This window comes from Capricornis sumatraensis, chromosome 1, assembly GCF_032405125.1.
Source record: "Capricornis sumatraensis isolate serow.1 chromosome 1, serow.2, whole genome shotgun sequence".
NCBI classification, from domain to species: Eukaryota; Metazoa; Chordata; class Mammalia; order Artiodactyla; family Bovidae; genus Capricornis; species Capricornis sumatraensis.
The window spans coordinates 61,882,505-61,906,929 of record NC_091069.1 but is presented as its reverse complement, the minus strand read 5'-3'; the positions used below and the strand labels follow the sequence as shown (position 1 = coordinate 61,906,929).

The 24,425-nt window shown below is 52.0% G+C and overlaps 1 protein-coding gene across 3 annotated transcripts in view; it reads right to left on the bottom strand.

Moving 5' to 3' along the window:
* The window catches only part of LIMS1 (LIM zinc finger domain containing 1), a 32,756-nt gene extending 8,999 nt beyond the window's left edge, over window positions 1-23,757 (bottom strand). For 2 of the 3 annotated variants that reach the window (XM_068983294.1, XM_068983287.1), the window contains exons 1-5: window positions 7,918-8,096; window positions 4,398-4,557; window positions 1,808-1,874; window positions 1,049-1,169; window positions 537-686 (exon numbers count right to left, since the gene is read on the bottom strand). In XM_068983294.1, the coding sequence (XP_068839395.1) occupies window positions 537-686; window positions 1,049-1,169; window positions 1,808-1,874; window positions 4,398-4,557; window positions 7,918-8,096 (677 nt within the window). Of the gene's footprint in view, window positions 1-536; window positions 687-1,048; window positions 1,170-1,807; window positions 1,875-4,397; window positions 4,558-7,917; window positions 8,097-23,650 lie in introns of those variants that run through there. The other variant, XM_068983303.1, reaches the window with a different exon arrangement.
* Between the last annotated feature and the right edge of the window lie 668 nt (window positions 23,758-24,425).

Genomic DNA, 24,425 nt, shown 5'->3' with positions numbered 1-24,425 from the left:
TTAAAAACAATGTGATGAAAAACAGCTGTGGGGATCACTGGGGATATTTTAATATGAGCTGATTATTTAAAGGTATTAGGGCTTTCCAGGTGACACAGTGGTAAAGAATCCACCTGCCAATGCAGGAGACACAGGTTTGATCCCTGGGTCGGGAAGATCCCCTGGAGGAGGGCACGGCAACCCACTCCAGGATTCTTGCCTGGGAAATCTCATGGACAGAGGAGCCTGGTGGGCTACAGTCTGTGGTGTTGCAAGAGTCAGACACGACTGAGTGACTGAGCACACACATTTAAAGGTACATGTTTATGCACACTTGTACACACACACACACACAGCAACATGTTACCCAGTGAGACCTCATGAAGGGTCTGGGGTTCTCTGTGTATGAGTCTCTTGACTCTTCTATAGGTTTAACATTTTCCAGATTAAAAGCTGAAGAAAACCAGTTTGGATGCTGGAGTAACAGTAATACCCAAGTCAGTGCATTCACTTATTTCCACTGTGTGTACAGTGTAAGCAAGAGAACATGGGCCTACCCGCAGTTGGCGCAGTTGAAGTGGTCTGGATGGTAGGGGTCGTTCTTGAATATCAGGGGCTGCTCGTCAATGATGGCGTGGCACTTCTGGCAGATGTATTTGCCGAGGCCCCGGGCTTTCTCCCGGTTATGACAGGGGCGACACAGGTGCCTAAACAGAGCCACAGAAGCTGACATTTAAAATCCAACGTTCTCATAATTAAAAAAAAAAAAAGCTTCCCATATCTATGCAAAGAAATTCAAGAGACCATTTCTTAAAAATCACTGCTGTGTTTCAAGAGCAGAACCAAGCCCCACTTTCCACAGGAAGCTAATTTCTCCCACCTGGATGATCAGGTAGCGCTTAAAAGACCCCCCTGGCAGCTGTGCCAGATGTAGGACAGTGCCAGGGCGTCCCCCACAGGCCCGGCCATGCCACACTGCACGTGCATGACCTGGGAGCACAGGCCACCCTGCGGCGCCACCCTGCCCACCCACCCACCTGCCTTGAGGGGACCGGTGCCCTGCTCGTACCTCCCGGCGTTCTTGACGAAACCGATGTCGGCCAGGACCTCCTGGCACAGGTCGCAGCGGAAGCACTCGGGGTGCCAGCTGTTGTTCATGGCTTTGATCACCCGGCCGATGATGAATTCACCTGCAGGAGGGATGCTCAGGCCGCAGCTCAGCCTGCCTGCCCACAGCCCTGGGAAACCACTCTTCCTGTGCCAGGACCCCGCAGGAGGCGCTGCGTTAGGAAAACGCCTCCATGTCCCCCGAGCCCCTGTGTTTGGCTCTGCAGCCACATTCTCCGGCCATCTCCTCTCATCTCTGGGTCTGCTCTCCTTTTCTAAACAAGGTGTGGGCTCTCCCTCTCCAAGGCCTGTGGTTATATCAGGTCATGGGCACAGAAAGCAGAAGTCCACAGCCCGCTTTCTTGTGATGCAGACTTAACTTCTTCCTGCATCCAGGCTTCTCAGCATCTACTCACTAATCCCACGTTCTTTGGCTGTGTGGCCGGCAGGCCACCCCTGTGCCTCTCGAGGTCTCCACTGCCCCCCACCGACTGCACTGACAAAAGGGAACTGCACGGAAGCCTGGCAGGTCCTGGGGTCAGTCACCCCTCGGTCCATGAGAACCGGTGCTCTCAGGTTGGGACTCTCCCAGGTGGTTAACCTCGATGACAGGGAGTGCGGCTGACAAGCACCTGACAACTCTTCTTCCTACGCAGCTCGTGGGAGGAAGTCCTGCAGAAGGAAACTTACTTTTCACGGCAGATTGGGCACCAACACTTACCACACTGATGACAGCAAGGAGCAAAGAGCATCTGGAAGTCATGTTCACAGTACTTCCTTCCTTCAAACTGAAACAGAAAGTACCGCCCCCCTGAGTAGGAGACAGCCCCAGGATCCATCATCCTCCTGAGGCCTGTGAAGCAGAGGGGCACCCTCTGGCACCTTCCACATGCCTGAGTGTAGATATAGGACAGGCTCCCCGACCAGCTGAGACCAGAAGTGACCCTCCGCCTCCAGAGAGCAATGAGCCCCCTGCTCACCAGGCTTTACCAGGTCTTTGCTCAAACCCCACCTGCAGGGTGGAGGAGAACCACAGATCCCTCTCCCCATGTTGAAAAAAAAAATTTACAGACAGTAAATATTCTAGCATATTTTAACTGTCTTCACTTTTGTGTGATGTGCAGTGCTTAGTCACTCAGTCGTGTCTGACTCTTTGTGACCCCATGGACTGTAGCCCGTCAGGCTCCTCTGTCCATGGAATTCTCCAGGCAAGAATATTGGAGTGGGTTGCCATGCCATCCTCCAGGGGATCTTCCTGACCCAGGGATCAAACCCAGGTCTCCTGCATTGCAGGTGGATTCTTTACCATCTGAGCCTCCAGGGAAGCCCATTACAAAGATAATTACTATACAAATGATCAAAATGTAAATATGGGGACTTCCCTGGCCATCCAGTGGTTATGCAGGGGACATGGGTTTGATCCCTGGTCCCAGAAGATTCCACAAGTGGAGGAGCAGTTAAGCCCATGTGCCGTAACTACCAAGCCCATGTGCCTCAACTACGAAGCCTGCGTGCCTCGACTAGAGAGCCTTTGCACCAGAATCAAAGATCTCACATAATGCAGTGAAGATTCTGATACAGCCAAGTCAATCTATCAATTTGATCAATAGTTTTTAGGAAAGCATGTTACAAGTGTTAAATTGCATTTACTGTTTGATTATTTGCATAAGCAGCATATCCTACTGAGGTAAGCAGGACCCCTCTTTCCCTCACAGTGATTTCAGTACTCCACTGATAAGGATGCCTGACACCTAGCAGACTTGGAGTTCAATGTTATCTAGCTTATTAATGTTTTCTGTTTGGGGGACTGCTTGCATCCTTCTCACAGTATGGGGAAAAGAAAGTGATGGAGAGGCAACAGCAAGCCACGCAGGTAGGAGCCTGCCTCTTCTCTTTTCCTCCTTAGAATCTCTCCTAAGGCCGTTGCCATAATTACCCACTGCGGTAAAAATCTTAGCTCTGAAAATAGTAGGTCAGGGAAAGAAAACCACATCAGATATCAGAGACCAAACTGAGTTCTAACCCTATTATGTCACTGGTCTGCTCTTGTCAAGGGCATGCAGCCTCTCTGGGCCTCGAGAAGCATCAGGCAGGTAGAGGGCTTTACAAGTGTGGAGACCAACGTCTCCTTGGGGCAGGCTCCCTGGACCCCTGAGACTGTGCTGAAGGCCTGGTCGCCAGGGGCCACAGCCTCCCCTGCACCAGCTTAGGGACTGGAGAGCCCTGCTTGGTCCCCAGAACCACCCTGAAGGCCATCACCCTTGACAGGAAGAGAGATTCCTGTTCTGACGGAGAGGGTTTCTGTCGTAGGGAACGCATGCTGTGGGAACACAGTAGGAGCTGAAAAGATGTGTCTGAGCAACACGGTGTTCTGGAGTTTGTCCCGACACACACACTGCTCTGCTCTGCGGCTCCATGATTTCTGCAGGCTGGCTGCGAGCCCCCCTCCCAGGCCCCATTCCTATGGGAAAACACTGTCGGACTGACCAACAGCTGACTTACTAATGACCTCTAAAAGCCACCTTTCCTTCCTCAGGAATGGCTTGTAAAACAGGAAAAGTTTAAAATCTGCAGGAGGGGAACCAAACAGCAGCCGCCTCTGGGTGTCACATAACTGTGTACACATATCACCATAGAGAGACATGCGTGATATGTGTGATCACACAGGCATGCACTCACACACAGACACAAGCACAGCCACACACAGACTGCACAGCCACACACATACACAGCCACACACAGACCACACAGCCACACACCACCTACACAGATATATACAGACACAGATATATACACAGACACACACACACATACACACTGTTGTCCTCACTCCCAGGTTGAGGCTGTCCCTAGACCAGCCCCGAAGCAGATGAGAAGGGGCATTTCCGGACAGTCAGCATGAACACACTTGCGCCCAGCGTCCACGGTAACAACCATAGGACCAGGAAGAATAGGTGTTTGGGAAAGAAAAGGAGACACTGAGAACAGGATAAGATGGGGTGCCCCCACCCCACAAATAAGAGCCCCTTTAGGACACAGGTGCTGGGGGCATCCACAGGGCTGACCACCACCCAGCATCACTGCCCAGCCCCCCCACCACTCCCCCATCACTGGCCAGGCCTCCCTCCCTGTCCCCTCTACCCACCATCACTGCCCAGCCCCCACCAACACAGTATCACTGCCCAGCTCCCCAACCCCAGCATCACTGCCCAGGCCCTCTCTCCCCGTCCCCTCCACCCAGTATCACTGCCCAACCCCCACAACCCCCACCCAGCATCACAGCCCCGCCCCCACAGCTCACCCACACCCACCTCATAGAAGAGGCCCTCTGGGAACTGCTGGAAGCACTGGGCGCACACGAAGCACTGCTCGTGGTAGAGCTCGCCATTGCTGTTGACAATCTTCTCAGCGGGCGCAAAGCCGCCCCGGCAGCGCTCGCAGCTGGCGTTGGCCAGGGCGTTGGCCATGTTGCTGCAACAGACAGACAGGGGACATGGGTCACAGATGGCAGCTCTCCCTGAGAGCTTGGTCTGGGGTCACAACAACTGTGTCTTGTCCATAAAGCCGGCTTCCCGCCTGCGACCCAAGGTCTCAAGCCCACTTTCTCAAGTGGCATCTGGGTGCAGACCCTCTGGTTCGCTAACATCCTGCACCCTCCTGCCAACAGCCCTGCGAGCACCCTACCCCCTGCTCAGCCCGCGAGGAGCCAGGGCTGCAGGGGAGCCTCATGAGCCACCTCAAAGGACTGAACTGAGGGCCTGCCACTGGCTTCACTGAACTCCCCCCCAACACGGTCTGGACACGCTGAAGGCACAGCCCAGATACAGGACCCGGCTGGTGAGGCCTGCCAAAGCAGCTTCAGTCCTACAGTCCGATGGGGGGACAAATGCCAAACACGGACACTGGGAGATGGATCTGAACACAGTCACTGGGAGATGGATCTGAATGCCACAGAGTTTCCCAACCTGAGAACATTCTACAGCTGGTGATGTCAGGTCCAGAGACTGACAAGCCCAGCCTCACATAGCTGTCTGGTTCAGGGGAGACACAGGCCCAGAATCCAGGCTCCCCCGCCCAGGAGCCACAACAGGATGATGGTATCATGCTCGACAGGACCTGAGAGGCCTGTCAGGAAAGAGGAACCGCGACAAGACCCCGGCTGAGGAGCTACCAGCCAGGTTCCCCTGGACCCCGAACACTCGGGTGCATTCAGTAAAGGGAAAGCACCTGACCGAACCCCCAATCAGATCTTTCCAGACTGTGGGCTCCGGTGAAGGACTTTTGGGTCTCTGGACGGGCCCCAGGGGGGAAGGCCCTGGCAGAGCTGGTGCTGGCCCAGCGGCTTCATGATTTGCAAGTTTATTTTCAGATACCCAGATGCCCACTCAGAGCACGTGCTCCACTGTGTGTCGGGTCCCAGGGGCAGCGTCTGCGCCCCCGGACACCCATTCAGCCCTCCTTGGGCAATCACTGCCAACCTCCGGAGCCTGCCCAGCCCCCAAGGGGGAGGTAGAGATCCCCCCACCCCTTGGAGGACCACTGCCTTGTCCCCATCACAGCCCACATCTCACTGCTTCCTTAGCAAGGTCTGCACAGAGCACACCTCACCCCCACTCCCACGGAAGATGACCCCACCCTCTCCTGGCAACGGTCTCACAGAGAAACATCCTGCTTTGTCAACTTCACAGTCCATGCAGAAGTCCACGTCCACGACCCCACACCAAAAAAACTCGATTAAAGCGTTGCCAGGAAAGGAAGGGAGGGATGTGGCCTTGACACTTGGCAAACTTGACCTAAGTCTCCTACTGAATCGAGCTTTCTACTTGTTGTTGAAAAAGCACTGGGGATCAGGGAGAGAAGCCGTCAGCTCCCTCGTCACCCGACTCTGCTGCGAGCCGGATGAACGAGGGCAGTCTGGTTCCGGTCCTCTTCTCCTAACAGGGACCAAAATCCACAGGTGCTTCTCAGCAACACGCGGTGGCCCACAGCCGCCCCCACAGGCCCAGTACTGCTCTGAGAGTTGAATAAGAAAAAGCCTATAAAACCACTTTGGAAACCAAAAGGAGCTACTCAAACATCAAACACTGTTACTAATTTAAAATTCTCTCAGAAGAGTCACTGAATTCTCAGTGATTTTAGCAGAATCCCAAGAGAGCTACAGGAGAAACCCTGGAGTGCCCCAGATACTGATTTCCCAGATCAGTGACATCCTCCAGGAGAAAAGGCCCCCCCTTCCCCATGTCTCTACAGGGGCCACGATTTCTTTATAAACTTCATTCAAAACAACATCTTCCAGAAGGATGAAGGCAGGTGGCATGGCTTTACTGAGACACACAACTTGCAAAAATGTTAACACAATGCCACTCTTTCTACCAGGATTTTGTAATTTTGGAAACATATTTCATATAAAATTAATATTATTAATGTGTAATGAGCACATTGTTATTTTAAATGAACTAATTACAAGTACTTAAACTTTTTCTCAGTTTTATTTTCTAATACAGTAAATACCAATAAAACAAGAAGTATTTGGAGACCTCAGTATTTTTTAAGACTATGAATGGGTCCCCATATCAAATTGTTTATCACTGACCCATTTATGCTCACTACACTACAGACCATTTACACTCGAGTTAAAATACTCACAGATTAGAATGTAGTTAGAAAACAGGCAGAGACATTATAAAAGCAAGTTTTCTCCCACACACAGTAAAAGTAAATTAGTCTTAGGGATGAAGTTCTGTTTTTGAAGAAGTGTTCATTTTAACAACTAGCAAGAAAACAAAGGAAAGAGAACATTAGCGGAAACTTTGAGGAAAGAAGCCCAAACAAACCAATAATCTCACCAACCTACTCAACTGCGTACATTGCCCATCCTCTCTGACCCTCTGGCACTGTGTGTGTGTGTGTGTGTGTATATATATATATATATTTTTTTTTTTTTAATGGGCTGTTTTTGAGCAGTTTTAGGTTTACAGCAAAATTCAGTGGAAGATGCCAAGTTCCTCTACAGCCCTGACCCTCGGGGCACAGTCCCCCATGGCCAATACCCCCAGACAGTAAAGTGAGGCCCACACTGAACACTGACCTATTCAGTCTTCTCACAGTGACTGACACGGTTACTGCAGATGATAGAAGCTACTTTTAAAAGTCAGGGTGAGCTGTCGGTGGATTAGTTATAATTAACAGGCTAATGTTTCAGAGAGGATTTCCATGGTGGGAAATGTACGCCTGGGGAGCCTGAAAGCCTTGGTGGTGGTCTGGTCACAACTGTCTCAGCCGATCGATCCCCCTCCACAAAGTTGCCGCACACAGAAAACCTGACATCACCGAGCCTTCTGTTACTCAAGTGCCTTGTTGATCAAAGTGTGTGAAACATATACTCTAGCATTAAAGGGCAGGAATGCGAGCCCCCAAAGCACCTTGAGTTCACCAGGCATTCTGGTTACAGTGTAACTGTATCGGTCAGATTGGTCTTAGAGCTCATCAGGAGCCTGCTGTCTCAGGTAAAGAGAAGCGGGACATCTATTGCAAAGCACGGGGAGTGGATGGAGGAAGTAGAGACTCAGGCCAGGTAAACTCCCCTCCCTGCTAAGCACACCCAGAGATGGAGATGCGGTGATTCCATTCCAGCCTCCAGGAGGAGTCAGCAGGGCTGCCTCCTGCCTGTAGGCAGCACCTTCCTTCTCTCCTCCCTTCTTTTCTGCACTTGTCCTGGGCATCCTCGCCCCCCACCTCCAGTCCTGGCAGGAGACCCGCTGAAGGTGCAGGTCAAAGCCCAAGGCAGTGAACTCCAGCCCCAGGAGGGGGCCCAGGAGGGGGGCCACTCACAATCTGGCGTAAAAGTCACAGAACTCCTTGTAGACCCTGACATCGCTGTGCCGGCGCTGCAGCCTGGACTCGGCCCTCTCGTCCTGGCTGCCGAGACCCTGGCGCTCCCCGTTACGGGCCGCCGGGGGGACCTCCTGGTCCTCTGGGATGACGGCTGGGCGCGGGCCCCGGAGTGCCATGGTGGGAGCCGCAGGACTGAGGGACAGGGGATGGAGGGACGCACGACACCCAGGCGGCTTCCCTGGTCACTCCCCCGCACTCCCCTCCCGGTTCCCACACGTCAGCTGCTCCAGGGTCATGCAGCCCTTCCGGTCCAGAGCTGGCGGTGGGTCTGGAAGCTGCAGGGCCCTCCCCTAACAAAGGATCGGCTGTGTGGCCGCCCTCCAGGGGAAGTAACAGCCGGTGGGGGCATTGGCAGGAACCCCCTCCCTCCGCGGCTCTGGGCAGTGACAGCTCAGTCCCAGGTTCCCTAAGGGGTGCCAGGGAGAGAGCCCGTGTCCAGTTACAACTCATCCTGTTTGGCCCCAATCGAGCCTGTAAGAGCATGTAACCCGGTGGCCAGTACTCCTGGGTCTGCATCTCGGGTAAAGGACAAGGGATGCTCTGCACCTGGCTGTGCTCCTTCCACAGGGTCGCCCGCTGCGCTCACTGTCAGCCCTGCAGCGGTGGGGATCTGGGGCCTGGGGAGTAGATGGGGGAGGGGAGAGCCTCTCCAGTCCCACCTCTCAGCCCCTCGAGCCTCCAACACAGCCTGAGGGCACCTCCTGGGCAGCAGGGGGCAGCTGTTCTTTTGGGGTCTCAGCTTCTTACAAAGTAACTGCCTGTGTTACTTCCTAACACTATGTGCTGTCATATCCAGAACATTCAGAATTCCAACTGTGTGTTTGCAGTGTGTTCTGCAGACCCAGCGGGTATGTAAGAGGTGCCCGACCCACTCAGCACAGGGAACCTGTGTGTGGCCAGGATCCACGCGTGTTCCCTACAAGATTCATGCAGGTAATAGTGCGTTGATCCCTAGGGTCCGGGAGTTGAGGGTGGACGGGCAACCACGTGGCACCAACCAGTAGGGGCTGCATGGGCCGGCCGGCTGGTCCCTCACATCCCCACCCAGCCACAGAGAGTGGACATGAGTTATTCCTCCAACAGGACGAGGGGTAATCTGAGGCCAAATTAACACCATTGCTCAATTTTTACATCCAGGCCTTTTGTTACTTTTAAACAATTTCTGGCACTTAATAATGTCACTCTAAGAAATGCAAACAATTCTTTTAGACTTTGATTGTAACCATAAGAAAACATTTATCTGAACTCCCTTGACCTAGATCACTACAGCCTGCACAGCGCAGCAAGACAGCCTTGAAGCAAGTGGGAAACTGTTTTAATATAAGACACCTCAAGGCCAGCTTTGAGCAGTGGGCCTGTGAGATAGTTTCCTGGGTTCTGGGATTCCCAGAGGTTCTCCCAAGGGCTTCCACTGTCCGATCAACCTCTCTTCTCATCGTGGCTGACATGGGGTCTCTCTGGCAGATCCCACAGGACAGGTCTGTACCCCAGACATCCCTGACATCCATCCAGACTGGAGAGCCTTGTATTTCACGAGCTCTGACCATTTTCTCATCTACCGGGCCGAGTCTCAGTCCCTTAGAGTCACTGTAACAAAACACCACTGGCTTATAAACAACAGAAATTCACGTGTCACGGTCCTGGAGGCAGCAAGCCCAGGACCAAGGCGCCAGGGTGGCCAGTGTGGCCAGGCAGGGTGAGGACTCTGCCCCTGCCCCCTGGGTTCTGGCTGGCGCCTCCTCACTGAGCCCTCCCACGGTGGAGGGGCAGAGGCTCCACGGGTCCCATTCAAGAGACCTTCACACCTGACCTCATGGCCTCACAAGCCTCAGGGGTCAGGATCTCAACATACTAATTTTTGGGTGCACAAACATTCAGACCAGAGCAGCAAGGGTTGAGGACCCAGGCTGAGTGCACCCAACAGCCTGTTGGATGCGGAACCACACGCAGCTCATCTGCTGCTGAGCTGACCAAGCCCGCATCCTGCAATCCGGCGTTCGGCCCTCCCACGTGCTGCATGAAAGGCTGCCAGTCCACCAGCCCAGTTGAGGCCATGATTTTAGCCAGAACAAATTCTGCCCCTGACGTAACACCCTGCCCAAGATGACTAACTTGCCCAAAGGTAACAGACCAAGAATGGCAGCTGTTTCTAAGAGCTCAAACACCTAGGGTCTGGACAGAAGCCCGAGCACGTTTGGCAAAGTTAAAAAAGCAACTTTTAACAAGTGGTACTTTTAAAATTCAAATCCTCTCAAATAATTTTGTAATTATTTGAATTGAATTACATTGAATTCAACTGAATTACATGCATCATTACCAAACATTTCATCTTATGTGGGTTTTTAACTTTTTGAGTATAGTTGATTTACAATGTTGTTACTTTCTGCCAGACAGCGAAGTGAATCAGTTATACATATAGAGACATTCCGTATTTTCCAGATTCTTCTCCCATAAGGTAATTACAGAGCACTGAGCAGAGCTCCTGGTGCTACATGGCAGGTCCTCATCTACGTGGTTGGTAAACACCAAGTGGGACGTGCTGACTGACTGCCTGGGAAACGGACTCCGACACAAAATGTGCAGGCCAATGTTCCCCCTTCTGTGGGTGCAGTCCCATGCTGATGTCACCCCAGCGCCTGGCAGGAGCTTCCAAGACCTCTGCCTTCAAGAGCCCCGTGTATCCAGCGTGTGGGGACATCCTGATTAAATTACCACATGGCAGGCTGGCTGTGTTCACTGTTTCTCTGGGTGTGTGTGCATGTATGCTCAATTGTGTTAAACTCTTTGCGACCCCATGGACTGTAGCCTGCCGGCTTCTCTGTCCACGGGGCTTCCTAGGCAAGAATACTGGAGTGGGCTGCCGTGCTCTCCTCAGGGGATCTTCCCGACCCAGGGATTGAACCCAGTCTCTGGCATCTCCTGCATTGGCAGGCGGGTTTTGTTTGTTTTTTTTTTTTAACACTAGTGTCACTTGGAAAGCCCTCACTGTCTCTCTATTTCACTCAAATGGGAAATTCACTCTGATTTTCCTTTTCTACTAAAACAAAACAACTGTGACATGAAGTAAAGACACTGGTGTGGCAGGTTCCTTCTCATGCCCCCATTTCTGGCATAAACGCCCATTTCCTCCACGGGAGGACAGAGGTGAGAGTGGCCGGAGCACAGGATGCTGCTGCTCCCTGATATTCTGCCCCTTGGTCGGAGGGCTCGCGGCTGCAGAGCAGAAGGACGCCACGCAGCAGGACGGGCTAGAGCGAAGAGCTCAGGTGCTCTCGTCCTCCACCAGGTGGGAGGGGGGCTGCACTCTGTCACCTGCTGTGCAGGCCCAGCCTGGGGGGCCGGGAGGTGGGGAGGGAGGCACGAGGGGGGTCCTCACACGCGAGCCTGGGGATGCCACTCTGGCGCAAACAACACTTACTTCCAAGTTTATACCTGTTTGTGGCCTATCACGGAGAAGGCAATGGCACCCCACTCCAGTACTCTTGTCTGGAAAATCCCATGGACGGAGGAGCCTGGTAGGCTGCAGTCCATGGGGTCGCGAAGACTCAGACACGACTGAGCAACTTCCCTTTCACTTTTCACTTTCATGCATTGGAGAAGGAAATGGCAACCCACTCCAGTGTTCTTGCCTGGAGAATCCCAGGGACGGGGGAGTCTTCTATGGGGTCGCATAGAGTGGGACACGACTGAAGCGACTTAGCAGCAGCAGCAGCAGGGGCCTATCAAGTATATATCATACACCTGCTTTAATTATTAGAGAAAAGGACACACTGACCAGAAGCGAAGAATGTCCTTGTTAAAGTAAAGGTTAAATGCTGCCCTTCCAGGACGCCAGTGCTAGTCCTCAGACGATGACTCCCTCCCAGGGGCCAAGGTCACGTTGGCTCTGCAGGCGCTGCCCTGTTGTTTTTCAACCTTGAAGGAATGCGTCCCTGACGTGTTTAATGTTCTCTGTTCTGACAAACAGAAAACTGTACTGAGACCTGGCTTCCCCGGAGCAGGTTCTCAGTCACCCGAGCGGCTGTCTTCTGGGTTACAGTCCGCAGTTTGGCTCAGAAAGTCACAAGCTTCTCTCTATTCCTATTGTGGATTGTTTATTGATTATTTCTATCAACAGGAGCAAGAGGCACAATCTCTAACAGCAGAAAACTGGGGAACGATGGGCAGGTGGGCCGCCCCCTGGTGGGGACCCTGTGGGCTCTGGGATTGGGGGGCAGACTGCATGGCTCTGTGTGGGGCTGGACTCCCCAACTCCAAACACATGCAGCTTATTACAGATGGTGGACAAGAGGCAGGGAAGACTCACTAAGTCCTGCCACACAGAGACAGCCCACTGACACCTAATCTCTGCTCTTGTTCAAAACCACACACACTTGTGTTTCCACGAGTGGTGAGGGCTGCTGACAGTCGCCTTGACTGGTGATGATAAAACACTCCCAGGTCTGCAGACACTGTCTAACAGGACACAGATACGCAGGCCCTTCCTCCCCAGCTTCCGGCCTTCCAGGCCTGCCCACGCCCAGTTCCTCCTAGAAGCTCCTCTGGGTTCTGGTCTGTGCTGGCTGACCTGTGTCTGGGAGCTGTGGAATTCACGATGCCCTAAGCCTGCTCCTCCACCAAAGGGGCCATCCCGCACAGACACGCCTCCCAACCAGCCCCTTAGGCTCCCCTAGCTCCCAACCAGTGGGACCAGCTCTACTCGTGTGAAGTCCCAGGGTACAGGCCAGCCAGTAGGCAGATATGTCCTTGCCCCAGGTCGCCCGGGATTGGGTGACTCCATATAAGGGTCCCACCCACGACTTCAGCCTGGCTTCATGCCCTCAGTAACGAAACTCCCTGGACTGCTATTGCGACTGGAATCTGCAAGCAGCTTCCAGGCCCCTCCCACTGCATCCCCATAGTCACTCAGAAGGGCAGGGTTTGGTTAACCTGAAGAACATGCTCAGAATTCCTCTTATAGGCTGGGCAGGTTTTCTTTGCGTGTTTAACGTCTTTCATGGGAAAATGTGCCTGGAGCAGCCCCTCCACCCTCAGGTCACTTCTCCTGTTACTCATGCTGTGACCACAAACACACAGTCTCATCCCTAAATGTCCTTTTTAAGGGATCTACTGTGACCTGAGCAACACACACAGGCTCGAGAAGGTGTTGTATTTCAAACACAGAAGGGCAGTACTTCGAGTGAGAGTGTTGACTTCAGGGAAAGCCGGGTTACGATGAACTCCCTGCAGTGTCCAGAGCACCTTCATGACCAAGGTGGCCACAGCCTGTTTGCCTTCTGGCTCTCAGCTAGGTTCTTATTTTAGTTCTGACTCAGCTGGGATGGCTCCCCTATCGCTGACCTTTGGCGGAGCTGGAGGAGGAAGCCAGCTGAGTTACTCTGACCATCTGTGACCCAGCTGACTGTGAGGCCAGTCTCCTCAACGAAAAACACAGTGAGACTTTCAGGACAAAGGACAGAAAGGAACATTTTGCTCATGTCAAAACCACCCTTTCAAATTTTAATCTACATGTCTCTCTGCCAGTTGTTTTCTTTTAAACACAGAACATGCTTTCCTGTACATTCTAGCACATTAAGCAACATTTGAAAATACTGGACAAGAGGAAGTGGAGGAACTGAAATATTGTGTTTTCTGATAACTTTAAAAACTTTCATTAACTCCACACTTGGTGAGGGACCTGCTTCATCTATCATGCTCAAGATGCCCCTGAGGTACCGCTGGGGCACGTGACGGCCGAGCAGGGAATCCAGTGCCAGCTAGCGTCTCTCTGTGTACTCTTCCGGTCCATGCAGCCCCCCTCCTCCCACGAGGGCCCCTGACCACTGGGTGAACTAGGTTTTTGCAGGCAGGTTGCAGGCTTAGGGAGGACGCTCTCGGCCAGTCCCCAACTTTTCTCACACGTCTGTGCCTCTAGAGGAGTGGTGGTCACACCAAACCTAACCTGACCCGACTGTAGGCAGGCTCGCCCACTCCTCGAGAGCACCCCTTGGGGCTCTGCTCCAAATCTGGGCACTGGGCCATGGAGATGCCACTCAGCCTGCTGCCCCTTCTTCCTGGCCCTGCCCCCAGTGGGTGTCCTGGGTGGGTGGGGCTGCTCCTCCCGCCCTCCTGCAGCCCCTCTCATCTTAGCCCTTAAGAGTCAGTGGCCCATCTTTACAGTGAGCCTTCCTTATTCCGATCTCCCTGTGGATCCCCTCCCCACTGGACCCAACTCACTGCTTGAGGCTGCACTCAGACCTGGATCCAGGCAAATACCTACAACTGTGTGTGAAGCTGGGCGGGGAAGGGGTATGTGGTAAAATCACCAGGATCCAGGGAGCTCCCCACCTGTGTCCCTCTGAGCCCGGGGAGGGCTCCCTCTGCCCATCCCACCCACAAACTCCCAGGAAGCTGTGGAAGGGAGGCCTGTGCATGGAAAGCACTGGACTCAGGAGGCTGAGTGGTGCCCTGCGGTGTCTTCACATTTATGACTTAAATGATATAAAAGGGACATGAGTCTTCCTGACTCTGGGGCCCTAATCCTCTTGTCAACAGAGCTGACGCCAGGGTGGCCGTACACCTGCCTGTCCCCAGTCCACACCAAGCACAGCAAAGCACAAACCAGAACCATCTCTTCTTACTGCATAAATGAGAGCAAAGATGCCACCAGAACTGACCTGGCCCAGGACACATGACTGAGCTGGGAAAAGAGAAAGAACAAAATGACCAAGCTTTCAAAGAGCTCAGTCTACCAGGAAAGCCAATTGGAAGATGCACGCTGAGAACGGTCCCAACAAATACCATCTCCAGTGCCACAAACACTCCTGCCAAGCTCTCCGACCAGGAGACCTTGACTTCTAAGTGTCCAGTTTCATAGGAATCCTGCTCGGCAGCTGAGCCAGAACCCCTGCCTCCATCAGATCCTCGAATCCCTGCCCCCACCTCCATCAGATTCTCTTGCATCTGACTGGTTCCTCTCCCCATCCCCCAACTCCCCATCCCAGGTGATGTCCAAAGCCCTGGCCTGTCTTCAGCAGGAATCGCGTGAGGTTGGTTTGGCTCAATCCCTCCCCCATTACACCGCCCAGCCCCAGTGTCCCTCTCAGTAACTCTCCATCGCTGACCAACCCCAGTGTGTGCCTTGGTTGTAAACCTCAACTTTCCTTGTGAGACTCAGAGCTGACCCCACGTCTCTGCCCCGCTGTAGGTTCCCCACATTTATCCCAATGGTCTTTCCAGTTCCCTGACAGTATCCACATCTGTGTGTCACCACCCTCACCACAGGGGCGGGACCCACTGATGGGCTCCAACGGAGACAGGTCAGCAGAGTGGTGACTGGTCATTTCTGGGACCGGACTATGAAGCGCTGTAACTCTCGTCCCCTCTCTGGGGCCACTCACACCCCCACCCTCTTCCAGCCTTAGGAAGAGGCAGACTTCCAGACCCTCGGCGTAGGCACTGGCCCACAGGGCGTGGGAGACGATCACAATGGCAGCTGCAGGCCTGCCAGCAGCAAATCCTGCCCGCAGCTTGGATCTGGCTGCCTGGCTGCTTTTGTAGATACGGTTCACCAACACCTTGATTCGCATATTCCAGGCCTGCACTCACACTAAGACGGAGGGCTGAGTAGTTGTGGCACAGACAGCTCACAAAGCCTGAGATATTTATCACTGGCCCTTAACAAAAAGTTTGCCAGCTCCCATTGCTGCTAAGTGCTGGGTAATTTGTTTCTCACCAAAGATAATTAGCCCACTTGCTCCTGCAGCATCTTGGGCCTTTTCCTAACAACATGCGGTCTCTTAAGTATCTTTCTCTCTGCTTTCCACACACACTAACTTCTCTGCCAGCAGAAAATGAGTATTTCAACCAGCTTCCCCACTCACATCGCTGGCACGTGGCAGGACCTTAACGACGCAGACAGAACCACAAACGTCTAGTGCAGAAAACCCACAACGTGACAGTATATCCTTTAAATGCAGCACAATATTAATTCAAGAAGAGCCGAGACTACAATTTGTGCTGAACAGAAATTATTTCCAGCTAAATCACTTACAAGGCATTTCTTGACTGCCACACACAGAATGATTCCAGATCTAAGAAAACTTTTGATCTTTTTTGGCTATACTTTTATAAAACCTCACTGTCTAAAATACCTGTGGCTCAGTGGTAAAGAATCCGCCTGCCAATGCAGGAGACTTGGGTTCGATCCCTGGGTTAGGAAGATCCCCTGGAGTAGGAAATGGCAACCCACTCCAGTATTCTTGCCTGGAAGATCCCCTGGACAGAGGAGCCTGAGGGGCTATGGTCTATGGAGTTGCAAAGAGTCAGACATGACTTAGCAACTAAATAACAAAGCATCAGTTGATCTCCAACCCTGCCTAGATTCAGTTCAGTTCAGTCGCTCAGTCGTGTCCGACTCTCTGTGGCCCCATGGATGCAGCATGCCAGGCCTCCCTGTCCATCACCAACTCCCAGAGTTCACTCAGATTCATGTCCACTGAGTCAGTGATGCCATCCAACCATCTTATCCTCTGTCATCCCCTTCTCCTCCTGTCTTCAATCTTTCCGAGCATCAGGGTCTTTTCAAATGAGTCAGCTCTTCGCATCAGGTGGCCAAAGTATTGGAGTCTCAGCTTCAACATCAGTCCTTCCAATGAACACCCAGGACTGATCTCCTTCAGAATGGACTGGTTGGATCTCCTTGCAGTCCAAGGGACTCTCAAGAGTCTTCTTCAACACCACAGTTCAAAAGCATCAATTCTTTGGTGCTCAGCTTTCTTTATAGTCCAACTCTCACATCCATACATGACCACTGGAAAAACCATAGCCTTGACTAGATGGACCTTTGTTGACAAAGTAATGTCTCTGCTTTTTAATATGCTCTCTAGCTTGGTCATAACATTCCTTCCAAGCCTAGATTACTGATATTAGTTTTCACCATGAAACAAAGAATATGTTTTCTTGCACCTGGAAATGTTACTGAAATTTTCCAGAGAGGCACTTTTTTTGTTTTGTTTTGTCATACTGGGGGCCTACAGGATCTTTGTTCCTCAACCAGGGATGGAATCAAAGCCCTTGGCAGCAGAAGCGCAGAGTCTGAATCACTCTTGGGAATCCAGTGGTTAGGACTCAGCGCTTTCACTGCTGAGGGCTTGAGTTCAATCCCTGGGCGCAAGCTGCGAGGTAAAGCAAATAAAATAAAATTTGTAAACCACTGCAGAATCTCAGTTTTGCCCCAACAACTTCTCTGTGCTAGAACTGCAAACTAAAGCTGGCAGCAGAGACTCTCAGAGGTCAGCACACACTCTCTGTGCTCTGATTCCTGTTTGGGTCTCAGCTCTGGCTCCCCCCACACAGACGCTGCGGCAGGAGGACAATATTCAGGCAAGATAAAAAGGAGGATATTCTCATAGTGTTTAGTTTTAATTTTAAGTGATATAGTCATTATGATACAAAAATGTCATGTGCGCATGCGTGCTAAGTCATTTCAAGTTGTGTTCGACTCTGCGATCCTACGGATGTTAGCCTGCCAGGCTCCTGTGTCCACGGGATTTTCCAGACAAGAATCCTGGAGTGGGTTGCCATGCTCTCCTCCAGGGGATCTTTCCCCCAAAATGTCATATTTTTTAGCTTTTTAAATCTATTTTCTCTGGCAAATCTCTATAAATTATCAATGAGTCAGAAAAATTCCATTTTGTTTCAACAGGCACCGCAGGAGGTTACCCTTGGTAAAATTTTAACTTTTAAGATATGATCAGGTGTATTCTGACTGTCAGGTAAGAAATCTTAGCTTAAACCTGAGAGAGGCCTCAGTGAGTAGTCTGAACACTTGGTTCCCAAAGCGCCAACCATGGGTTTTCTCGGCTCTTCTCTGTGAACAGCGCAGCACCCTGTGAGAACCCCTCACAGCCAGAAAAGCTGGGAACCAGGAGAGGGGCCAAGCTGGTATAAAGATTCATTATTTTATATTTATATGGAAATTATTAATAATCTTACCCACTGTGGGTTTGGAAAAGATTTCATAAATAGAACAGAAAAAACAAAAACTTTATGTAAAGAAAAAGATGAATAAACTATCAAAATTAAAAACAAAAACAAAAACAAAAAAACACCACCTCTGGGCTTCCCTGGTTGTTCAATGGTACAGAATCCATCTGCCAATGCAGGAGACACAGGTTCGTTCCCTAATCTAGGAAGATCCCACATGCAGCCCCACATGCAGCTAAGCCCCACGTGCAGCTAAGCCCCACATGCAGCTAAGCCCATGCACCACAACTACTGAGCCAGGAGCAGCTTCTAGGGCCCGTGCTCTGCAACCAGAGAAACCAGGGCAGAGAGAAGCCCCAAACCGCAGGTAGAGAGCAGCCGCCAATCTCCACAACTAGAGGAAAACCTGCGCAGTGACAAGGACCCAGCACAGCCAAAAATAAATGAATAAGTAAAATTACTTTTAAAAAATACTTCTGCTTTTCAAAGAACATTTATAAAAATAAGAAGACAAGTCACAGACTGGGAGGAGATGTTTGCAAAATAGGTATCTGACAATATCTGACCTGTATCTGGAATACATAAAGCACTGTTTCAACTGAATACTGTAAGAAATAACAGTGAAAAATGGGCAAAAACTGAACGGTAATTTCGCAGAAAATATACAGGATATCTTGTATAAATAACACAAGAAACAACACTCAGCTTCACAAACGGTGAGAGAAATGCAAGGAGACATCAGTACATGCTCCAGAAAGGCTAAAAGTTGAGGCCCCCGGACCAAGTTTGGGGGAGGATGCGGAGAGAATGGATTCCTGGAACACCGCTGGCAGGAATACAAAATGGTACAGCCTCTTTGGAAAACAGTTTAGCTACTTCTCAAAAAATGAAGTGTGTACCCACCAAACAATCCCGCCTTTCCCTGCAATTGAAAGGGAAGCACAGGACTTGCATGTGAACATTCATGCAAATATCATGAAACAGCCAAGACCTGGACTCAACCCTCAACCAATAAATGCAGTAAATCTGTAAGTGGACAACGGCTTAGCAGTCCCTAATGATCCCGAGTCAGGCACTGTGGACTTGTTTCAAAACAATGACGCTGAGTTAAAAGAGCCGAAAGAAGACAGAGCATACATGATTGAATGGTTCTGTTTATACACAACCCTAGAAGATGAAAACACAGCCAGAGCGACCACAGTGGCCAAGGCTCCTAAGGGACGTGGGAGGGTTACCGACGCAGGCTGGGACTTGGGGACTTGCATGACCTTGACGGTGGTACCTGTCAAAACTGATCCAGCCACACAGTAAACAGTGTATGTACTGAGCTCATTCGTTTCACCTCAACAAAGCTGTTTCTAAAAAACTGCACACTGGGATGATCTTTACTATTTGGGAAAAAACACTGCTGTGGGTGGGATTCTGTCCCCTAAAAGACATGCAGAAGTCCTGACCCTGGTACCTGGGAATGTGACCTTACTGGAAATGAAGTGTCTGCCAACTTAACTAAGGCACAAGCTGAGGGTGCACTGGAACAGGCAGCTGTTGACACCCATGTGTCTGGTGCCCTTACAAGGGGAGAAAAGATGGAAAAGACAGAGAGGAAGATGCCACATGAGGCACAGCCACATGGTGACACGGCCACAGGGGGAACACAGCCACATGGGACACACAGCCACAGGAAGGGACACACAGCCACAGGGGAAACACAGCCACAGGAAGGGACACACAGCCACAGGGGAAACACAGCCACAGGGGGAACACAGCCACAGGGGGAACACAGCCACAGGAAGGGACACACAGCCACAGGGGAAACACAGCCACAGGAAGGGACACACAGCCACAGGGGAAACACAGCCACAGGGGAAACACAGCCACAGGGGGAACACAGCCACAGGGGGAACACAGCCACAGGGGGAACACAGCCATGGAAACAGACACACAGCCACAGGGGGAACACAGCCACAGGGGGAACACAGCCATGGAAACAGACACACAGCCACAGGGGGAACACAGCCACAGGGGGAACACAGCCACAGGGGGAACACAGCCACAGGGGGAACACAGCCACAGGGGGAACACGGCCACAGGGGGAACACAGCCACAGGGGGAACACGGCCACAGGGGGAACACAGCCATGGAAACAGACACACAGCCACAGGAAGGGACACACAGCCATGGAAAGGGACACACAGCCACAGGGGACACACAGCCACAGGGGACACACAGCCACAGGGGGAACACAGCCACAGGGGGAACACAGCCACAGTGGGGGTGGACACAGCCACAGAAAGGGACACACAGCCACAGGAAGACAAAGCCATGTCGGGACACACAGCCACAGGGGGATGCACAGCCACGAGGGGGACACACAGCCATGCGGGGGACAGACAGCCATGCGGGGGACAGACAGCCATGCGGGGGACACACAGCCATGCGGGGGACAGACAGCCATGAGGGGGGACACACAGCCATGCGGGGGACAGACAGCCATGCGGGGGACAGACAGCCATGCGGGGGACACACAGCCATGCGGGGGACACACAGCCATGCGGGGGACAGACAGCCATGCGGGGGACAGACAGCCATGCGGGGGGACACACAGCCATGCGGGGGACAGACAGCCATGCGGGGGGACACACAGCCATGCGGGGGACAGACAGCCATGCGGGGGGACACACAGCCATGCGGGGGACAGACAGCCATGCGGGGGGACACACAGCCATGCGGGGGCACACACAGCCACGGGAAGACACACAGTTATGGGGGACACAGCCACGGGGCAGACACAGCCAGGGGAGGACACACAGCTATGGGATGACATAGCCACAGGGGGGACAGCCACGGGAGGACACAGCCATGCAATGGGAGGCCAAGGTGGGGTGATGCCCAACAAGTCAGACACACTGAAAGACCCACTGCAGCTGTTGGGGGAGCTGCCAGGCTGATTTCTGACCCCGGGTCTCCAAAGAACCACACATTTCTGCCTCTGAAGGCTCCCTGGCTGTGTGGTACTTGTTATGGCAGTTCTAAGAAGCTGACGGGACCACTGTTCTGTATGAATGTGAAACATACTTCATGATTATTTCTAAAAGTAGATTTTACGTAAGAACACTTGTGTCTAAAGTGGATACAGGCGGCGTTTCTCAGGAAAGCCTTTCACAAGCTTCTGTTCTAAACAGTTTCAGTTTGAGGTGGGAAGAACTTTCATGACTCTTGTGTGCTCTTTAGACTCATGTGTCCGGTTGCAGAGCACAGTCTGCAGTTTCAACTCAAAAGGAAAACGTCTTCTGGCAGTGAGCAGAGCCGGGCTAGTCTCTGGTTGTTTTTCTGCCCGAATCCATGATCATGCCAAGAAAACAACAGGTGCGTGGGGGTCAGAGTTAGCATGGTTTTGTGCAACTCTGAGGTGCCTGGTGTCACCGGTGCTCAGTGCAGCAGCAGCTCGTGGGAGGAACACTTGCAGGTGACCCTCTGGGACCCAGACCCTGGTATCCCAGGATGGCACGGCCTTGACTCTGCACAGAGTAGGTGCTCATCCCCAGTGTCCCTGGGCAGCCCAACCTCGACTCTGCGCACAGTAGGCACTCATCCCTGGTGTCTCAGGGTGGCCCAGCTTCGACCCAGCACACAGTAGGCATTCATCCCCGGTGTCTTGATTTGGCGCACAAGGAGGCACCGGATGAGTGTCAGCTGAGTGAGTAACCCACACAGGGCAACATTCACACGACACCACCTCCTGCTAAGCCAGTGGTGAGAGTTTTTTGAGATGATAAATGACACTGAATAATGGTAGTGATGTTTATCCTCGTTTTAAAGAGAGCCTCTTGAGGTTCATCTAGGTTTCCTGACCCAGCAGCCTGAACTGGGCGTGACTAACCTCGAAGTCAGCCCTCCCACCCCTATTATCTGAGGAGCCTGACTTGATACTACACACAGGCTTCCTACAAAACGCGGCGAAAACCCTGCCTCTCTAGATCGACAGAGGACTTTTTCCTGGCTAAGCTCGCAGTCCTAAAATACACAGTCACTTCCCTGCACCTGGGAACACGGGAATGGCGGAAGCCCAAATCCCATCTTATCACACAGCAGAATCACCAGAAACACGGCCCCTCAACCCAAGGCAACAAGCAATACACCTTCAGAATGATTCTCCTTCCGGTAACGTAAACTCCAGACAAAAGAACATAATCGCATTGTTTCAAAGGCCTCTATGACTACACAGGTAACCAGCCCCTCTGACATGTAGGTAGGCTCATTCATGGAGACTCTGGCAACTGTGAAAATAAATAAAAGATGGCTGGTCTCAAATGCTGTTTTATATAACTTTTTTAGAAAAGTAAATTCTTTAGGATCTCAAATCTGAAATTAAACTATTTTTGGTAAGTTTTTGCTCTCAGAGCAAGAATAGATTGGAGTTCATTTCAGCGGTCATGATTACCTGCCTCTCTGGTCAAGCACGATGCGTTCGACATTCCCACTAAACCTCATCCTTATCCCTGGTGGTTTAGCAGTTAAGACTCTGAGCTTCCACTGCAGAGGCCACAGTTCAATCCCTGGTCGAGGAACTGAGATCCCACAAGTTGCTTGGCGCAGTCAATAACAACAAAAAAATCTGTTTAATCCAGTCAGTTCAAAGTTAAGGCGACTGAATGCAGCTAAGAGACACATGATGTCACAGCGAAAAAAATCCAAATAATGTTGGTGTTAACACAGGGCTTCCCTGGTGGCTCAGTGATAATCTGCCTGCAATGCGGAAGACATGGGTTCTATACCTGAGTGGGGAAGATCTCCTAGAGAAGGAAACGGCAACCCCCTCCAGTATTCTTGCCTGGAGACTTCCATGGACAGAGGAGCCTGGCAGGCTACAGTTCATGAGGTCACAGAGTCGGACACGACTGAGTGACTAACGCTTAATGCTGCAGCTCTCTTCAAATGCAGACAAGAGTGAACAATTTTCAAATAAACGTTTCCCTCCCAAAGTACAGTTATTGTGGTAAATTTGTAGACAAATTTAATATGTTTGAAGAGCTTCCTTGTCAATTTTTTCCTGTTAAATAACTTAAACTCTAAAAATAAATCCACAGGAGAAAGAGCAATAGTATATAATGTATTTATTCCTCCCACATCTAAGTGGAAAAATCAAATGCATGAACGGAGGGTCCACAAACACACTGATGTGCTGCCCAGCATAGGTGTCAGAAGCAGGGTTCCCTCAGAGTCCCTTCCCCTCACAGGGAACACAGCAGTTTAACCCATAGCTTAATGTGGCAGGGGCTTTTCAGAACCTAAAACCTAAGAAAGAAATTCAGTAGGGGCAACAAAAACTAAAAATGTGTTGTCTGACTGAGGCAAGTTAACTTTGGAAATAGAAAACTCCTAAGCTCCTTAGTTACAAAGCTCTGAGGGTTTGCGATGTCCTTCCTTCCCTTCCAGATTACATTCAGAAGCTGCTCTGCCTTCCTCTGTGAAATCCATTTCAGTAACAAAGAATCTTCGAAGCCACCCCGACCCCCACCAAGACACCATCCACAAACCTCACCCCTAAAGAGCAGAGAAAAACTCCTCTGAAACGCGTCCTAAGAAGCCAAAGAGATGCATGTCTCCACCGTCCGCAGCTCTACCATTACCGGTAGCGGACTCAGGACTGAGAGAGGCCCGCGGGGCTCAGGCTGCCCATCCCCGTCCCCGCAGCTCCACTCACCTGAGTGCCTCCTCCCGCGGCCCCGGGAGCCTCAGGCTGTCCGGCCGGTCCCTCCGCCGGCGGTAGAGCCCCGACTGTGAGAGCTCTTTCAGCTGTAAGGCCGTCATGCTCCCGACCCTCCAGGGCCCACCCCCGACCCCCGATCGCGACCCTCGGAGCCCGGCACCGACTGAGACCGTCCTGTCCCATGCGCACACCTGGCCCAGGGAGAGGCCTGGGGCGGCGGCGCCCTGCCCGGCGCTTCCTGCTTCCCCGACGCACCCCCTCCCTGGGCCGGGCTTATCTCCGCCTGCACCTGGGGGCGGGGGCGGGGGGGACCTGGTGCTCACGTGTTGACCAACAGGCAAAGCCTGGCGGCGGTGAGCCATCACACCGGCGCCGGCGTGAATCCTACCAGCATCGTTCTGATCAAAACCGGCTGAAAAGTCCCTGAAAGGTAGCGACTAGAGGAGGGGCCTGCCCTGTTCTATTTGCCAGGAAACCCACCAACACTTCACAGGCAGCTGCTGGTGTCAAGAAGTGCCTGGTCATCAGGAGCTCCTAGGGACATTTTCCTTAAAAAAAAAAAAAAAAAAAAAAGAAAGAAAGCCCAGTTCTCAAGGCAGCAGCTAGTTCCTCCCTCTCCACTGAGTTCTAAATCCTCTTTAGAAAGGAAGGAAGTGCCTTCTTTCCTCCCCCATTAAATGTTACTCAAAAATTCATAACTGAAAGGAAAGTGGTTTCTTCTACCAACCCCCATCCGGGGATTGTCTCAACCCAGGATCGCCTGGGGTCC